At 37.5% G+C, this 18255-nt stretch overlaps 2 protein-coding genes across 8 annotated transcripts in view; one reads left to right on the plus strand and one right to left on the minus strand.

Moving 5' to 3' along the window:
- Window positions 1-123: 123 nt before the first annotated feature.
- ZFYVE21 (zinc finger FYVE-type containing 21) lies at window positions 124-15399 on the plus strand. 2 transcript variants are annotated; one of them, XM_062577010.1, is made up of 8 exons: window positions 124-277; window positions 5660-5710; window positions 7572-7740; window positions 8564-8639; window positions 9439-9530; window positions 10306-10359; window positions 12147-12289; window positions 14720-15399. In XM_062577010.1, the coding sequence occupies exons 1-8, from the start codon at window positions 146-148 to the stop codon at window positions 14753-14755; spliced, it is 753 nt and encodes a 250-aa protein (XP_062432994.1). In that variant the 5' UTR covers window positions 124-145; the 3' UTR covers window positions 14756-15399. The 2 variants fall into 2 exon arrangements, with proteins under 2 accessions (XP_062432994.1, XP_062432995.1); XM_062577011.1 differs by lacking the exon at window positions 10306-10359 and having other exon boundaries at window positions 14720-15393.
- A 550-nt stretch (window positions 15400-15949) lies between these two features.
- The window catches only part of PPP1R13B (protein phosphatase 1 regulatory subunit 13B), a 74344-nt gene continuing 72038 nt past the window's right edge, over window positions 15950-18255 (minus strand). For all 6 annotated transcript variants that reach the window (XM_062577004.1, XM_062577005.1, XM_062577007.1 and 3 more), the window contains one exon: window positions 15950-17460. In XM_062577004.1, coding sequence (XP_062432988.1) covers window positions 17419-17460 — 42 coding nt within the window. In that variant the 3' untranslated portion in view covers window positions 15950-17418. The remainder of the gene's footprint in view (window positions 17461-18255) is intronic.

Raw genomic sequence — 18255 nt, forward strand, 5'->3', positions numbered from 1 at the left:
GCCAGGAGCGGGCGGCGGGGACTGGCGGTTCGCCGCACTCCATTGGTCCCCAGCCGTGTCCGTTCCGAGGGGCCCGGGCTGCGATTGGGCGGCAGTGACGCCAGTCTCGAGGGGCGAGTAGCGGTGGCGGAGTTGGCGGGGGAAGATGTCGGGCTGCGAGGCTCGCGACGCCAAGAAGCTGGTGCGCTCGCCCAGCGGGCTGCGCATGGTGCCCGAGCACCGCTCTGCCCGCAGCCCCTTCGGCTTGGACGAGCCGCCCTGGGTGCCCGACAAGGAGGTATCAGCCGGGGCGCGGTGTGGAGGCGCCGGGAGAGACTCGGAGGAACTCCCCCTCAGGCGGCGCGCGCGCCCGAAGGGGCCCTGCCCGCGCCCCAACGGCTGCCAACGGCTGGCGGCGGCCGTTGGCCCGCGGGGTCGCTGCGCCCCATCCGCGCGCCCGCCTGCCCCGGGGACGGGGGGCCGCCGCCTGGGCGCTGGGCTGGCGCTTCTTCCCCTTTTTTCGTCTCGAAGCGGCTCCTTCGGGGCAGCGTCCGTCGCCACCGCCGCTTGTGGCGGACTCATAAGGCAGCACATCGGACTGGCCGCCTGCGCTTTCTCTCTCTCCCCCCCCCCTCTCCCTCTCTCTCTCTCTCTCTTTTTTTTTTTCGCTTAGGTTAGTGAGATACAATGGGTGGGAGCATTGCTCTTTTTCATAGAGCAAAGACCCTGTCACAAAAGTTAGTGGAGATTTTAGTAAGTGTTGTGAACTGTGTGTGACACGAATGTTTATTAAAGTGTTGTTCTGTTTAAATGCTTGTAAAACAGCAAATGTAACTTCGAAGACCATGTTGATAAAAAAAAGTATAGTGAAAGGCTAAGGTAGCCCTTTCTGGCTCTCAGTGTGAATATTCTTAGTGTTAAATAACTGAGTAACTTAATAATTGAGTAACTTAGACTATTTCAACCAACTTTACTTTTAAATACTTTTCAAGTAAGCTATCAAATCATAATGCTACACAGAATTTTCTATAGTACACATTACTTATTACTAGTCTTTTCAGATACTAACAGAACTCATAATCAGTTGTTTATGTTGTTTTTTCCCAGTTGGTAGGGTGGATGTATGTCTTTAATATGATGCAAAATTGAGATTATTTTTGGTAGTGATAAAGCAATATGGAATTAAGCAAGCAGTCGTTAAACAAACCCATCCCTTGCCAGATACTGATATGGTTGGTTTATCTTTTATGGAAACACTATGTTTTCCTGTCATGACTAACTTCATTAGGAACAAGAAAAAAATTGCGCCTCTAACAGGTGTCTGTTGAGGCAAAGTGCTGTTTAAAAGTAATTATATGAGCAGCCTCACTGTACTAGTGGAGCTTTTGTGGCTCAGTCACCTGAGACTAGCCTTTGCTGGCATATGGTGCATGGCTGCTAAGTTGATTGGCTGTTTTTTCCAAAATAACAACCATTTTTTGAACAGTGACTTTTCCAGCTTATTTTAAAGCGATATGAGAAAATGCAGAGTGTCTTGGGGGAATTCTATCAAGTTAGTCTCTTCTGTTCTTAAAGGGGGGTCACTGGTAGCATTTAGTGTAGATAAGATGAACTATTCAATGACAAGTGCTGAGTGTCATTTATTGTATAGGTCCACAGCTTTTGGGGCTCCCAGTTGGCATTGTAAGTCAGGTGTGGTGCACTGGGATGGCTGCAGATACGGTGATCGGGGAGTGTGTAGCAAAGTCCAAGTTCAGATTATTCTCTAGGTAGTTTCTGTGTGTTGTTTGTAGTGTAGAGTCTGATTTTGCTGAGCATGTGGCTTCATGTGCTCTGTGTGCATTGGTCTGAGCCTCCTGAAAACCTGATTGCTGACATCATCATCATCAGTGCGTAACATTTATTTTAAATTGAAAGTAGTTTTCTCTTTGACCTTCTGAAATGTGGCTTTATATTTCAGTAATTCTGAATTATAGCAGGTTCCTTAAGAAAAGTAAAATGCTTCTAGCTGAGTATAGTAATATCTTAATTCAACTGAAGGTTGTTTGGGAATTATATTAGGATTTACTTAAATTTGTTAGATTTATTTGAGAATGTGACTGTAAAATTTAGGTAACTCAAATCAATCTGCATACTATTACTTTGACTTTCATATGACATTTGTATCTCAGGTATTCTCCTTAAGAATCAACCTTTCCTCTCGTCTGTTGGACAATAGACTGGTGACGTTGGTTTGTGACTGAACGTCGCTTTTGCATCAAACTTGCTGGTAATTGCTATTGAGAGGAAGTATGTTATAGACACACATTTTAGATACGTGTGTTCATTCATATTCTCAATCTTACAATTCTTGTTATTTTATAGAAATAACTGTTTTACTAGATTTCTTGAAGTCTAAGTGTACTCAAATTCTAAATTCCATTTGATTAATATTAATGAAATATCATATTACGATCTTCTTAAAGTATACAATATACAAGAAAGCTTATAAACCATATTTTTAATAATAAAAATGTTTTTAATAATCAAATAAACTTTAAAGGGACAATATTATCTGTGGTTAGTGCCTGCTGAGGTGGCCAAACCTCGTGAAAGTCCAGCTTCGTAGTGGATCTTTTTGTGGCAGTGGAATACTACATGCCTTGGAGCGGGGATGTGTAAGACCTGTGAGAAGTTTACAGGTGAGGTGACTGTGGTTCCCTAGGGATCCATCTGCTTCATTGTGGAAAGGAACTGAGTTTAATTAAAGTGGAGCCTTTGTTGGGTCAGGTTCTCAGAGCCAACAGTAGTTGTGTGGCAGAGCTGCACTTAGACTGCTTACCCACCCAATGTAGCTTGAGCCATAAATTAGCCATGTACAATCATAACATATCAGAAAAAATCAAAAGCCATATCTACTGTATGCTCATGTTGTAGTTTCTTCCACTCTGGCATCAGCTGTTTTGGTAGGGCATGGTACAAGGTCTGATTTGATAAGTTTGCAAATTTTCCCATTTGCAGAAACTCACTGTGATAAGAAGCTTAGCGAGATGTTAGGTGGCATCACTGCTGCAATCATTTTGGAACTGTATATGCAAAAAAAGCACATGAAATGTAGCCATCACTTACTGTCCATCTACAGTATTCTGACCCTGGTGTGGATCCAGAGTACTATACTAATCTGTTATTACACTACATGCATGAGAAATCCCACTGTATAATAGATTAGCTCTCAGTATTTTTAACTTAATTCCAAGATGCAATAACTGGTGGATATGCTTCCATTTTCTGCTTGCTATATGGAGTTTTCTGATACTAGTATTAGTGGCATGTTGATTGCATGTAAAAGGAACATATTCATGACGAGTGTTTTTAATTTTCCTTATCTCAAATCTTATCCAAAAAACTCAGATTAATTGTAGTTTTAAAATGCCAGTACCTTGAAAACTTAAATAACTCTCAGACATCATGCTTACCTCTGTGTAAATGTGATACAAAACTTCAAGTAATAAAATAGAAAGTACTCATGTACTTTCTAGCTATGTCAGCATATGGATGAATAAGAAGGATTCAGCTGTTAAGGTGTCACTCAATAGTGATCTTTTCCCTGGCCAAAGTAGAACTTGATCACAGAATGGTTGAGATTGGAAGGCACCTTTGGAGATCAAGTCCAAATGCTGATATTATGTAAATGTCTTTACAAAGCAGAAGTGTCTTGTATATTGAGTTAGAAACAACATTCTTTCAGGAAAATCCCATTTTGTGATGTCTGCTACTGTATACTTTTTATTTGTGAGTTATTTACATCAGCTCTGTGTATTGGACCTTTTTATCATGGTGGTTCTGGAATTCAGAAGTATTTTCCCCAGACTTTCTGAAGGATAAAAATAGGAAGAGGGATAATTCTGTTACTTGTTGAAGTTACTGAAGCAACTTAAATATGTTTTTTGTGTAACATATTTAAGACAGTATTTAGAGATCTTTAGTTTGTAGCTTGTGCTTTTTGATTTCTGACCTAAAAAAAGCACCCACATTTTCATTAAGAAAATAGTTTAGACTCCTTGCAAATTCGAAAGTATACTGAAATACTTGCCAGGCCCAGTTCCCAGACAGTGCATTAAACCACATACATCAGAAAATAAAGCACTAAATCAAGGTCATTATAGAGCAAAATGTGATACTATTTGTAGAATATTACTTGTTATAGAGATGAGATCTTAAGACTACTGCTTTGACCAGATGGGGTTATTCATCAGGAAATGTTAAAATATGCTCGTATACAGCCATTGTGAAAAGAGGTGTTTGGTTGGCTAATTCAGTTCATTATTTGAAACAATACAAGAACAGTTCTAGTTCTCTTCTGTGTGAAATTTAGAAATGCAGATAACTAACAAATATTGCAAGTGTTTACCTTCTGGTATAGTAACTGTGGTTATTGTCTGATTTCTAATTTATTAAACTTTGCTCTTAATTACAGCAGCTTATATGAAATGTTCTGACGTGTCTGAACAATCTTACACATACGCAAAAGCAAAATTTCTAGAGAATTTTTAGTTTATCTGCTGCAGTATTTTTCTTGGCTGCAATTATATTTGTGACAGTAACTGGGAATTTGTTGAAGCAGAAGTCTGAAATACACTACAAAAGCTGTTGTTAAGGGTTAAGTATTGAAATATGCTAACTAAAGGAAAGCAGTGACTACTGTGTGCTTAGCAAATGGCACATACTCAGCTTAAAACATGTTTTTAAGATGACATTCTGCTGAAATCTGAGATACTCTGAAGAGTTTAGTTCTCTAGAGATACAAAACTCATTACAGAATCTAACCATGTTCTTCTGATTCAGATGTCAAGCAGAGTTATGCATTAATATATGCAAATAAATCTAGCAATGCTCGCTTTGTAAGTCTTGGTTTCTGACAGTGGGTAGAGTTACGTGAAGTCTTGGTAAAAATCCAGTGATCTACTGCTGAGATTCAGTCTTCTGGTAGGTGACTTTCTATATAGAAAATTTCATCATAACTATCACTGATCTCTGCTTGTAGTTTAGAAATGAAAGCTTTTGACCCCTAAAATTCTGTTTAGAGAAGTCTCTTCATTTTTTTTTCATGGATTTTATTTTGGGAGGAGTGTTGGTGTAATCTTCTTTTCATAAAGAGATGTTTCAGGAGATGACATTTTTTTAGCAGGAATAAAAATTAAGTCTTGATGATTTGGAAGAAAACCAAAAATCTAGTGTGTTTGAAAAGTACATAAACTATTGGGAGCCTTAAAATACATAAGGAATGTTTTAGGAGGTCAGCGGAGCATTGCAATGTAATACAATGAGGATAGTAACTTATACAAAAACATAATAAACATTCTGGATAGCCAAACTGGTTAAGCAAGGTGTGAATTTCTGAGATGTAGTTTTGACTGCTGGCAAGATGCAATAGAACAGATAAGCGTCTCTTTTTTTTTTTTCCTTTTCTTTTTTTTTTGATCTTTTGGGTGGACATGACTCTTTTGCTGCATTAGTATTTAAAATATGAAAAAAAAAATAAAACCATTCATGGTGAAAAGATAAAAGATGGAAATTTGTTGGAAATTTGTTGGAGCTGTTTCTTCTTGGGAGATAATACAAAGCTCAGTCTTTGTGCATGGTGGTAGGATTAAAGAGAAAGATATTTTGTAGTTTAATGTTAATCTGTACTGTTTTCTAGTGCCCAAGATGTATGCAGTGTGATACAAAATTTGACTTCATAACTAGAAAGGTAAGAGAAATGAATTAAAACATAAAACTTTAACTGTTGCAACATATAAACATGAGCTTTTTCTGATTTAAAAATGGAGACGCCTGATGTAACTTAAAATAGTTTTTCTTTCTGTTCTCTCTTTGCTGGGCAGAGATCCTTTTTTTTTAGTTCTGTTCCTTTGACCTCCTTCTTGTGTGCTCAGTATGCTTACAATGAGATTTTGGTTTGTGGCTAGGCTTGTTCTAAAATACTGGGTAACCATGGGATTTACATTCAAAGGAAGAGTTAGAAGAACTCATGCCAGAGTGTACTGCTAATGTCAGCACTAACACAGAAACCAAATGGTTTGTGTTTTTTTTTTTTTTTTTTTTTTTTGGTAAGATAAAAATTAGTTGTGGAAATGTAAGCAAAAAAATATTTTGAATCACAATCATTTACAATCTTGTATTGAAGAACCTCATCGTCAAAGTTTGAAAGACCAAAACAAAAGCTCAGATTTTCCTGTTCTAAAAATGAAACAAGATCTGTTTTGGGATTAGAAAGAGAATCTCTGGTTAAAATGGAAAACTATGAACTGTCTCGACTGCTCTGAACCATAATGAGGTATGCTGTATAAAGAGAAAACATTAACGTTAAAGCGTGTTCATTCATAAATGTAAGCAGATCTTTGTAGAATGCATGCTGGTTTACTGAATACTATTACCAGGAAGAATTCTGTTGAAACTGGAGTTTCTGCTTGGAGAAGGAAAGCAGTCTCCCAAAAAAGGCCAGCAATGATTTTAGCAGGAAATAATGTTGCTTTGTGTAACTATCTTGACACTCTGTTAGGGTGCAGCTTGTGAAGTAAAGAAAGATGCGGGAATATGGCCTGTAATGCATTGAAGTAGTTGATATTTGGTTTTGAATTTATTGGTTGGAGGGAGAGGTAAGGAGAAATCTTAAAATCAGCATACCTGTATGTCATAAAAGATAGATTTTCAAAATGCCCGAAGAACATTAGGATGTCAGTTAGGGCAACTAAATGATAGTGTGTGCAGCCTCTTGGTCCTTGTTGTCTTCTGTGCTTGGATGGGTTAAGAGTATGGATGTTGGTGGGCTAGGGCTTTTAGATTGAAAAGAAATAATTCATTATTCTGCTGTATTTTTCTTGTGTTGTCAACTTTGGGAAGTAAGGAGGTAGCCATAGAAAATAAGTTTCTGGAGAAATTTTTCCATTATATTTGGAAGAAAAATATAACAATGACTAAAACTGCAGTTTATCAGTTGCTTGTATCAAGCTGTTTAAACTTGCTTTGAGCCACACGTCTGTTCTTGCTTGCCTGGAAATACTTGTTCTTACATGAGTTACTGTCATCCCCTGAGAACTTGGATCAGCAAGAGCTACCATGCCTGTCACACCCCAATAGTGATTTGGAGAACAAGCACTTGTTGAACACTTAGTAACTGTGAAATGCATTGCAATAGCAGTTATTGATTTTTACTAGTATTATAGCTTCTCTGGATTTTTTACTATGCCACCTGTCATTTCTGATAAATAGCTTTAGGTTTTGAGTATGAAGATTTTGGTTAGTTTTGTTTTCTAGCCTGTTACCATGGAAAAAACGGGCATGACAACAAGCCTGTTGACAGAGTGCCAGCAGATTTGTATGCTGCTGTTCATGGTAAACTTTATCCTTTGAGTTCAGTCTTAAGAGATGTAGTTCTACTGTTGCAGCCATTAATTTTCTGTAACCACTTGACTACTGTCCTGTCCCTCGACTACTTTGTTTCAAATTGCAGAAACTGTGTTCTTTTTCTCGGATGAGAAGGTGTTTAATGCAGTAACTTCTTCAGATTCTTCATTTGTAAATGAATAAATAAAATATTATCTCATACTTAGCATCACTGTCGAAGATGTGGAAAGTGCTTCTGCGACAAATGCTGCAGTAAAAAAGTGCCTCTGCCTCGCATGTGCTTTGTGGACCCTGTGCGCCAGTGTGCTGAATGTGCCCTCATCTCTCAAAAAGAAACAGAGTTTTATGACAAACAGCTTAAAGTGCTCATGAATGGTAAGTAACACACTGTGTGTGTGTGTATGCGCGTGCGTGTGTGCATATATATGTGTGCTGGTTTGATTTTGCTTATATTTGTTCAAATGCTGTGTTAAACAAATCTGATAAACAGAAAGACTAGTGTGATGTAATTAAAGATGAAGGAAGTTTTAGTGCTGTGGCAGGCGTGTGTGTGTGTGTGCGCACTTGTCATTTTTATTATGTTAACACACTTTTTTAGCTATGTTCCTGCATTGAATAAAAAACACTTAGCAGTAGAGAATATTTTAATGTTTTCTAACAAGATACTGTGCTTGCTTCAAACCTCGCTTGTGAGCTTTGACATTGTCCGTAGCCTAAGGCTGTGTACGTGGCAGGTCATCATGAATTGTCAATTTTAAATAGCATATTAATTAAGCTGAAGATCACATCCTGCTATTTGATTCTCACAGATTTATTTGGAATATCAAAATAATAATTTCAGTAGTATTTTAGTGTATAATGGTGAAAAGATAGGGTCTTTAATTGCCAGTCTTTAACGTCTTCCAGTTCATTCTCGTTTTAAAGTTTCTGCTTGCATATCATCTGTATTTCTACACTCTGTGGGAGAAATGTTACATAGTAATTGTGAAAAGTCATGTGATTCAGAACATGGTAATTAAAGATGGACTTCTTACATTTGAGTACTCTAAAAATGTCAGTCAGTTTACTGTTCCAGTTAATCTCTTAATGATTCATGCAATTCAGTCTATTAGGTGCAATAAATAAAATTGCTTACTGGTTTTGATATTTTAATGGTCCTTTCTAAACTGTGTTAGAATAATAATAGACTTCTTTTCAGGTGCTACATTCTTTGTAACTCTGGGAACATCAGATAAATCTGAGCTAATGGTATGTCGACTGTCCAACAATCAGAGGTGAGAATGTTAATAGAAATTGCACTTGTAAACACAGCTATAATTAATATTATCTAATAACCCAAACAAACAAAAAGAGTAACTTGCTGTGAGGATCCTGGAGAGAGTATTCTGTAAAGATGGTTGCAATTTTATTGGATTAAGTTTGAATTTACTAGTGGGGTGGGTCAGTGACTCTCAGAAGAAGAGGTGTGAACTCCCACTGCTTTATATTGTGAAGACTGTTTCCAGAAGCAGCAAGGGGCGGAAATGCCAGAATGCCTTAGAGCAGTGGAACTCCACTCATTTTTAAGGCATCTCAGTGTCACTGGAATACAGTGTTTTGCCAGCTAATGGGAGGATTGTCAGAAGAATGACTGGGAAGGTATCTGTAACCCCTTTAAAGAACTTGTTTCAGAATGTTGACCCCAGTACTAAGCATATTGTTTAACATTACAGAGAAAACATTATTTAGGGCATCCCTAGATTTTGATTGGCAAGTACACCTCAAACTCCATGTTCTCTCCTTCCTCCAGCGCTGTGGAAGGAGGCTTTAATGTTTTGAAAGGATCTCCTAAACCAGTCAATATGTTTTTGCTGCTTTTTGTTGGTGTTCGAGGGTTTTTAAGTGAAACACTTCAGTGAAAAAGACTTTCTGTTTGATGATTTCTTCCATCTCCCGACCCCAAAGAAGATACAGAAAACCAGTCACTGAGAGATTGTTTGAAATGCAGTGAACTCTGAGATCTGTTTATTCTATTTCATGTAATTCAGACTTGATGTTGTAAACGAGGAAATACTCTTTTTTTGGTATGTGTAGATACCTGGTTTTGGATGGAGACAGCCACTATGAAATTGAAATTGTACAGATTTCAACTGTTCAGATACTTACGGAGGGATTTACTCCTGGAGGTAAATCTTTCAGTGAATACAAATTTACTATTAAGAAAAATATGCAAAATTACAGTTTTTGTTCTAACTAGATGGTGTGTTTCTAGCCTATTAGCAACTTAGGTGCAACTATCTTGGTTACAGCTATTTTCAGAATAGAATGTAATGCTGGGAAACCTGTCCGTGTGGCTACTGGGATTTCAGGGAAGATCTAAGAATTCAGAGATTGGGACAACTAACGTGGGAGAACTTCTCAGTAGGTTTAAATAAAGATGGTCATCACCTGTTCTAATCCTTTCTTTTAGATGAATATAAACATTAATTCAAAGGCTCATAACCCAGCTGGGATGTACTTTTGTTGGTACAAATAACTGAAGAGAGTAAGAACTAACATGTTTAAAATAAAGTTAAAACTCTACTCTCTCAATTTAATTTAAAATGAAGGGGTGGCCAAATGAAACTGGTAAGATCTGAATCAGAGGGCAGCTACTTACTGTTACCTACTATTCGGTACTATTCTGGGAAGAACTTGAGCACGATCTCACTGAAATGAGAACAAACACAGACAGGAGTTTTAATAATTGCTCTTTAGCAACAACTGTCACTGCTGGATTTTTTTTAATTAAACAGTTCACCTGTACAATATTCGTTCAGTGCAACATGTTAACTTAAGGGAACTGACTGTAGTATTCTAATCAACCAGATGTGTTGCTGAATTAATGATCCTTTAATTCCTTGTTCATTGCTCTTCTGACTGCTTTATCTTTTGCCTGCCTGCCTTTCTTCTTGATGGTAGAAAAAGATATTCACACTTACACCAGCCTTCTGGAGAGCCAGCATATTACTGAAGGTATCAGCAGTATCTTTTATGAGCATGACTTGCCCAAGCATGCTATCACAACACCTTTCCCATTCTTTCCTTTGCAGTGTCATTTTGTTTGCTTGATCTTCTGTTGATGTTCAACTTTGGAAAAAAAATGTTCAAATATTAGATGTATAACTTGCACAACTGTAGGCTCATACTTTTTTCTTTCCATCTCTCTTATTAAATAAACTGAGAATGAATATTTTATAACTTACTGGAGATAAATTAAAATATTCCAGACCTCCTTTAAACCTGACATGCTATCATCTCTGCTAGGAGCAAGAAGGAGAGACAGACAAAACAGGATTTTTGATGGTGTACAGTATTACACATCACATCCTTCAGCAGAGCTGTCCCCAGCAGAGAAATAAATAATACAAATTTAGCCTTCACTTCCTGTGTACTGTTCAGTAGTGCTATAGGCTGAATAAATAAATGTCTTACAAAGATTTTCTGCACAATTTTACCACAGAATTGCTTCAAACAATAGAAAATATAGGGACTGATAAAAGTAAAGAGAATGATACAAAATTTGAGTACCCATTAGAAACTCTGTTTTAAACTGTTAATAGGCTTTCTTTTACATTTCTTTAAAAGAAACATGCCCTCTTGTTAAGCAAGATACGTTCTGCCTAAATCAGAAAATATCCTGGAATGCCAGACATGTGCAGTGTAAATAAACAAAACTGATCAAGGCTCCAGGTGTTTGATTTCCTTTGGTTTGTCTTTAAGTAAGGCCTTAACATGTTGGTCTGGTCAGATAGATGCAGGGGAGTGAATAATGGAGAAACTAGATTTCAGCTTATTCTACAAGAGAAGAAAATAGCTATTTTTATAAATGGTGCTTGTGACCTTTTTATGAGGAAACTTAGCCAAGATTATCTTTGGCTTCTTAGATACTATAGCAATAGCCTCCAGGACCCCTTCTTCTCATGCAGGCAGCCTTTATATTGCAAAAAGGGTTCCTTGTATGGTGATGCTGTTCCCCTGGTTTAATTTATGCTGTACCACTTCAGTAAGTAAGTGGCCCAGTAAAGTATGTGTAAAGGCATCAATGTGATATTCTAAACCAAACTTCTGTTTCATTTCTGTATTTTTGCTTTGGTTCATCTTGAAAGCTGTATGCAATTAGAGTAAAAAAGATACAGCCACTGTTCACAAATCATACTGTTAAAGGAATGTCTTTTGTAGTGGATTCCCCTTGTGCAGTAAATGATGTTGGCAGTCTTCCAGCCTTGCAGAGATAGCTGTTGGGAGGCTTCTTTCCGAATTTTTCCCAGATTTGGATGGACTTCTCGTTGTCCTGCCAGACTTCTTATCAAGCAAGGATCCCTCTTTGATATCAGTCTAATTGGACACTAGCAGTTCAGTTACAAACTGCAGGCTACAGTATGAAACTATAGTATCTACTTAAGAGAAAACAGATTACAGTATTAACCTGCAAGGGTTTTCTCTGTGTGTTAACTAGTGGCATTGCCTGTGATGACTTGTACAAGTTCTGCCTCAGTGATTGCCAGATAGAATTAAACAATACTGAATCCGCCTGTTCTCTTTCCTGGCATTAACACTCTTTGTCACTGCCTCCTCTGATGCTGCAGTTCTGGGTTTACCAAGGTATGCTGGAGCCCTGTGGTCTCAGGACACAGTGACAGAATTGATAATGCTTTGAACTAAGCAATAGGATAGTTTATTTAAACATGCATATTGGTTTGTAGAAAGTTAGTTAGTTGGTAAAATATGTTGCTGGTTCAGGATTTTCTTTCTTTTTCCAGGAGGTAATACTCGTGCCATAGGTATGATTCTGCAGTATAAGGTACCAGGATCAGAAGAGCTTGCACAGATGAAATTCACGGCTAGTGAAGACTTCAGCTGTAACAAGAAGCTGTCAGCAACCTGGCTGGCAGCTATGCATAAGGTAAGCTGGGGGGTGGGCAGGGAAAAGCATTAAAAAACATTGCCTGAACTTGATCTTTTTCTGAAGGCTAGGGCTGGAGAAAAGATTGGGCAGAAAGGAGGAAAAAAGTTTCTTTCCCCCAGTTGCTTATTTGCCATCACATCATCTTTATTCAAACTAAAACCCTTTTCTCTGATGCAGAAAACCTGCTTGTTCTGGTTTCCAGGGGGGAGACTATCTGTACATGGGGTACTTAGTAACAGCAGATAAGAGTATGCAGCCTTTGGAGTCCTTTTTCTAACGGACTCTTCAAAGGACTTCTTATTGCTTAAGACGACAGAAGCTATGGATGCTTGTTACGGACATGACTTTAGCCTCGTGCTCAGATACCTGAAGAAGATCTACCACAAAGGGTTCTCCAGGATCTTATCTATGTCCTTAGGTGATAAGAAAGTAAGAGTTTAATTTTCCAGTTTTTAGGTTTCTGTTACTCATTGAATAATGTACACGAAGGCATATTCTCTGGAACCATGATCAGGTAATTGTATTTACTAGCTTATTGAAGGTTCAGAGAAATGGTTCATTCTTAAAACAGGACCAGAGGTGTGGGCAGGACTCTGTGGAAGACTGAGTCTCTTCTGTTCTTGTTAGGTACTATATCGTAACTGTGTGATGCAACTCAGGTTTTGTATTTTATAACTCAAAGTTACGGGAGACAAAACTGGTCTGAGACTTCATCTGACAACTGGAACTGTAACTGATACGCTGTCTGCAAACGCACTTGTTTGGCTCTATTTGCTCCTTTCAGTTGCTCTTAAGCTTCCCACCCCCCTCCAACCAGCATTTAACTTCTGTATTCAGCAAAATGCACTCAAACTTTATATAGTCACATGAGTACAGTTTAGCACTTCCTGATACTTGTTTGGATTCATCTGTCACAAACAGTACAGCTCTTAAAATACTGTTCTTGCTGTGTTTCTATAGGTAAACTTAACTCCTAATTTATCTCCTTTGATACAAGCTTAGATTGTTTTTTTTGTGACTGATGAAGCAGTGAGATCTTCAAAGGCCCTAGCTAACAGCATGCTCTTATTTCTGAAATGTGGGGCTTGTATTTTCTGTTATCCTGCTCAGCAAGGTGATTTTTTATTGCAACTTTTCTGTGATGGTGCTTTCAAGTTAGTAAGGTCACTCCATAGCTTGTAGAGATCTTGATATGAAAACATTGAAGTTCTTAATATCTAGGAATGAATCTGTAAATATGTACAGCAGTACATAACAATGCAGCTACCATCTTCTCTGGATCTTGTTTTGTTTGATGTATGAAGAGAATTTTGTAACTAATTCTTTACATTATAAGGAATACCTGAGAATAAGAAATAAAAGGATTTTAAGGAGGAGTATATTAAATAGGAATTCACAAAACTGTTTCTTCCTAAAGCTTTATCTTCTTTTGAGGCTGCTGACAGTCCTATTCACAAGCATTCTGTATAAACAAAATTTGAATGGATTAGATCAACTTGAAGGAAAGCCACCATTTAAGATTGACAGTAACAGTTCTTCTGTAGTAGCTGGTTCCATTGCTAATGTATATGCTAGATGGTAGTATGTCTGAATTGCTTATGGAGTTCCTATCTAGAACCTTAAGGAAGTAGAGAAGTCTCTTAACCTTTTCAGGATGTTAAGATGCAGTAGTGGAAGTTGAAAGGCTTTGAAGGGAAAAAAAAAAAAAAAAAAAAAAAGGTGGAAGTTAGTTAAGTTGCTAAAGTAGAACCAATGATTAAATATATGGAGTGTATGGATAAAGATTAGTGTTGAAACTTCAGGTTTAAAGCAAGTAAAAGCTGTGTGTCCATCTAGAAGAAGTGTCACTGCTTGCTGTCTTGCTGAAGCTGTAAGTTGCGTGTCAGCTCTTGGCCTTCCTTTTCAGTAACTAAAAGTGTTGCCTGAACAACCTATTTAAAGGACTTGCTGACTTGTTGCTAGAGCACATTATGCCTATCATAGGGGGTTGGTTAAGAGATGATTGGAGCATCTCACCAAATCTTTGTTATTCCTCCTACTCCTTCTGCCCTCCACCTTGCAAACAGAATAATACATTGTTTTCTATATATGTTTAATCAAATCACCAAAACCTCAGAAATGCTTTATTTAACTTCTTCCAAACCACCTTTGATCAGAAATGCCATTTCTGACTCAGAGGAGACAAATTAAGTTATATGCTCAGTGACCTTCTTCAGTGACTTTGGCTTCTAAATGTAAACAGCTCAATAGCCTCAAAAACTACTTTGCCTATCTCAATGCTACCAGATGTCTTAAACTAATGAAAATAGCACAGTAAGAACCTAAACCCAAAAGCTTTAAAGAATTTTTTTTTTGATGGATAGGGGGAGAGTAAATGCCTGCAAATGAAATTTCAGTTAACACAATCACATTTTGTTTTTATATTAGGCAACAAAACTTCTTTATGAGTCCCGGGACCAGTAAGAATGGCAAACTGTTGGCAATTTGAGGGAAGAGACCAACCTCTAAGGACTTGCATCTCACTTTTTGCTAATTTGACAGCTGGTAACATTTGCTGTTCTTGACCCTTTCTCATTCCAGTGTGGTTCACGATGTAAGAACTGGCAAATGCAATGTGAATAACTTTTTGAACCATGAGTATTCACTATAGTGTGCAATATGTATACAATTAATGCTTTAAACAGCCTCACCTTTTAAGACTTTGTATATTTTGTTAAACGTTTATTGGCACTTAATATGAAATATGAAAATAAAACCTACACTACAGCTAATGTACAGCACAACTTTTATAGTAACAGTTATGTATCGTTTGCCACAAAAAGCAAACAAATGTGTATGTCTCTTCTGCAGAGAATAACTTTTGGGTATAGATCTCAGGTTTTCCCCTCTATCCAAATGTTTAAAATCAATGTACAATAAAATCTGCCTTAGATATGATTTTATAGAAGTTACTTCTTGGCTTTCTAAACATATTTCACCAGATACCACAAAATTAGAATTTCATAAACAAGATCTTGAAAATTCCCTTCTGTAATAAATAGCCTTCTGAATAATGTTTAGTTTTGTATTTTCTTTTTGGTAACTAGTTTTTGTTAATCTAACTGTAATGCTATCTGGAATTTGTACATTAAAATGTATACAATATGGAATAAATTCAGTTATTTAAATAAGAGGTGATGTTTACTTTCACAGTAGAGTACAGGGTGATAGGTACTATACTACCATTGTCTGAACTCTGAGACTGTTGATTTCCTTTTCAAACAATACCCGTGTTTAGTTTTAAGCCTGGGTAATTTACTCAGCTATTAGGGATGAATCCTCTGGCTCCACAAGCTACAGCAAGTGTCTTCCTGCCCTCCATTTTCCTGTATTTCCTGTAGCAGTAAAAATTGAGCAATCCACCACACAAGGCTCAGTTGTCTGACGGCATGTAAAACACCCATGAGAGTTTCCTAGACAAGTATTAATTTGTCACACCTGGAACAGTGGAGTTTATATTGTAACAGGGCTTAAAAATGGTTTTGTAAATCAACGTCTATGCATCAGGTAAAACAATGAGGAAACTTGAATTAACAAACAGGTTGAGGCAAGCTGGAGTTCAAGTCTTTTCATGCAGATGACGGCCAGCAGTATCTCTACCATAAAAATACTAGAGAGTGCAGCCATGCCTTAGCAGTACTTTATTGTGCACATTTACATGTTCTCTGAATTAGTGTATCATAGGCTCTTGAAATCACATTCATGTAGCAAATTCTTCAACAATAATACCCTTTCACTTTTCACCACAATATATACAGTTAATGCTAAACCTGTGGTAAAAGCAAGTTACAGCACTGCAGAAATGGATATATAAATAATACACAAAACTTGTACATGAAGAATTAATCCAATTGCATACTGTTTAACAGGAGAAAATTACAAGAAATATGGCTACAACTTATAATGGGAAATTCAAAATATATTTTTGGTATATAAAATCATGTACAATTAAAATTCCAGTGAAGTGCTTTTTTTTGCTTGAAACTACAATGTAGTGGAATAGTTTATTGCATAACTTGCCTTGGCAACAGCTGTAAGCTGCCAAGAACCACAGAAACTGTCCTCAAATAAGCTACTGCCTTTCTTAAGTTCTTCTCCAAACCTTGTTTCTTTCTTCTCCATGACTTCGCATCCATACAACCCTCCTCCTGCTCCTATTCAGTCCTTCATATTGTCTTCTAGACTGACTCAGACAGACTTCACTTGACACAGTGTAACTCCTAGCAGACTCTTACCCTTCTCAACTATTGCACTTTCATCCATGCAGACATACAAATCCCTTAAGCTGTTGCAAGTTAATATTAACTGTTTTGTCCATTACAAACAAACTCGGGTGGTTAGTAGGGCAACCTTTACATTAGTAGAGGTAACACTGGTGCTGTAAGTTGAATAACAAGAAAATAAAACACCAAGTGAATTATTGTGTAGGGATTCTGAAAAGTGTACAAATACTGTTGTTTTGTTAGTTCTCTAGTTTGTCTCTAAATGCAAATAATACTAGATGCTAGACTACATAAAGCTTTAGTTGGGGTTGTCTAGACTAGGATTTAAGTGTATATAGTAAGTTAACACTTAAAATCCTAGCCCTCTTAAAGCTTTGATGACTACTTATGCACTTAGCAGGTGAAAATCTTGTGTTCTAGAACCCAAAGAGTTAATGAGAGAACTCAACATTCACTTGCATGAAAATATCCAAAACTCTGACGTGGGACAGTTACTGTGGGATCGGAGCAGACTGGACAGCATATCTGCACTTTGCAAATGACACCTCTGAACATTTAACACAAGAAAGCTCCTACCACAGAACTTGGACTTAATACGCTGCTTTAGACTATATTTGGAGGAACACTGTAGGTACTGGCGGTATCGCTCTCTTCATTCAGTGGTGGGTCACATAAAACAATCCTCATTTACAAACTGCAGATCTTGGAAAATCTTGAATGCTGTCCATTTAACAAGAGAAAGCACCATTAAAACTAAATACCATAGTTTTATTTCTCCAGGTGAAATGATTGAAAACGATGGCTCCAGTGTATGTTTTAAGTTTCCAGTTACCAGCAAGGTATTGCACTCTTGTACAACTGAATTCAAGCAAGGGTTCGCTGTCTAGGTTTTATTCGTGGATATAACTGTAAAAACAGAATAAAAATATTAAGTTTTGCATACTTGCTACAAGGTTAAGTATAATGAAATTTCATTATAACCAAAAGGGTACTTATAAGAACTGGGTCATACAGGGTACATCATTGGGGTATGGTGGGTTTTTTTATTTGTTGGATTGGGGGGTTTTTTTTGTTTGTTTGTTTGTTTGTTTGTTTGTTTTTTTGGTAAGCTGCAGTGTGTTCTTAGGTACCCTCTGAAAAATGCAATCAGAAACTGCAGGAGGCCAGGGCTGACTTATTCCTGCCAGCAGCACCAAAATTACTGCTCTAAAAATTACTTCATTCATTTGCTTAAGACACAGAGAAGACCAAGCATGCTTTTAAGTACAAGAATTCTCCTTATTAGAAAAATCTAGCCTTAGAGCTTATTTCCTCCACTGTAAGATTTTCTTTCACATATTTGGTCTTTTCTCTCTCTACTTAGGAGCTTTAAGTCCCTGGTCTCTTGTGATGGCAGTGTTCCATCAAGGTGACTGAGAGCTACTTAAGCAATTTGCTTAGGGTCGTCCTTTTCAAGACTTTCTTGTGTTTTTAAGGTAGAGGTGCATATGCATGTGTGTATACGCACACACATACAGCCTGTCTTGTGCCAAATATTAAAAATACTTCCTAAAAAACTTGCAGGAAGACAGAAAAGGGATACAAGGCAGGATTGTTAACCCCTGTCATTCTCAAAAAACTCAGACTCACCATTTCATGGGAGCAACGTAGGAGAGGGAGTGGGAAAAGGGGAAAATCGAGTAGACGTGCTAACCTGTTCCT

This window comes from Rhea pennata, chromosome 5, assembly GCF_028389875.1.
Source record: "Rhea pennata isolate bPtePen1 chromosome 5, bPtePen1.pri, whole genome shotgun sequence".
NCBI lineage: Eukaryota > Metazoa > Chordata > Aves > Rheiformes > Rheidae > Rhea > Rhea pennata.

Bases quoted from the DNA above. Each gene is read 5' to 3' on its own strand.
- ZFYVE21 (XM_062577010.1), top strand. From the start codon at position 146: ATGTCGGGCTGCGAGGCTCGCGACGCCAAGAAGCTGGTGCGCTCGCCC. The intron at 5,711-7,571 runs GTAAGAGAAATG...TCTCATACTTAG, and splicing joins TTGACTTCATAACTAGAAAG to CATCACTGTCGAAGATGTGG. The intron at 12,290-14,719 runs GTAAGCTGGGGG...TTTTTATATTAG, and splicing joins GGCTGGCAGCTATGCATAAG to GCAACAAAACTTCTTTATGA.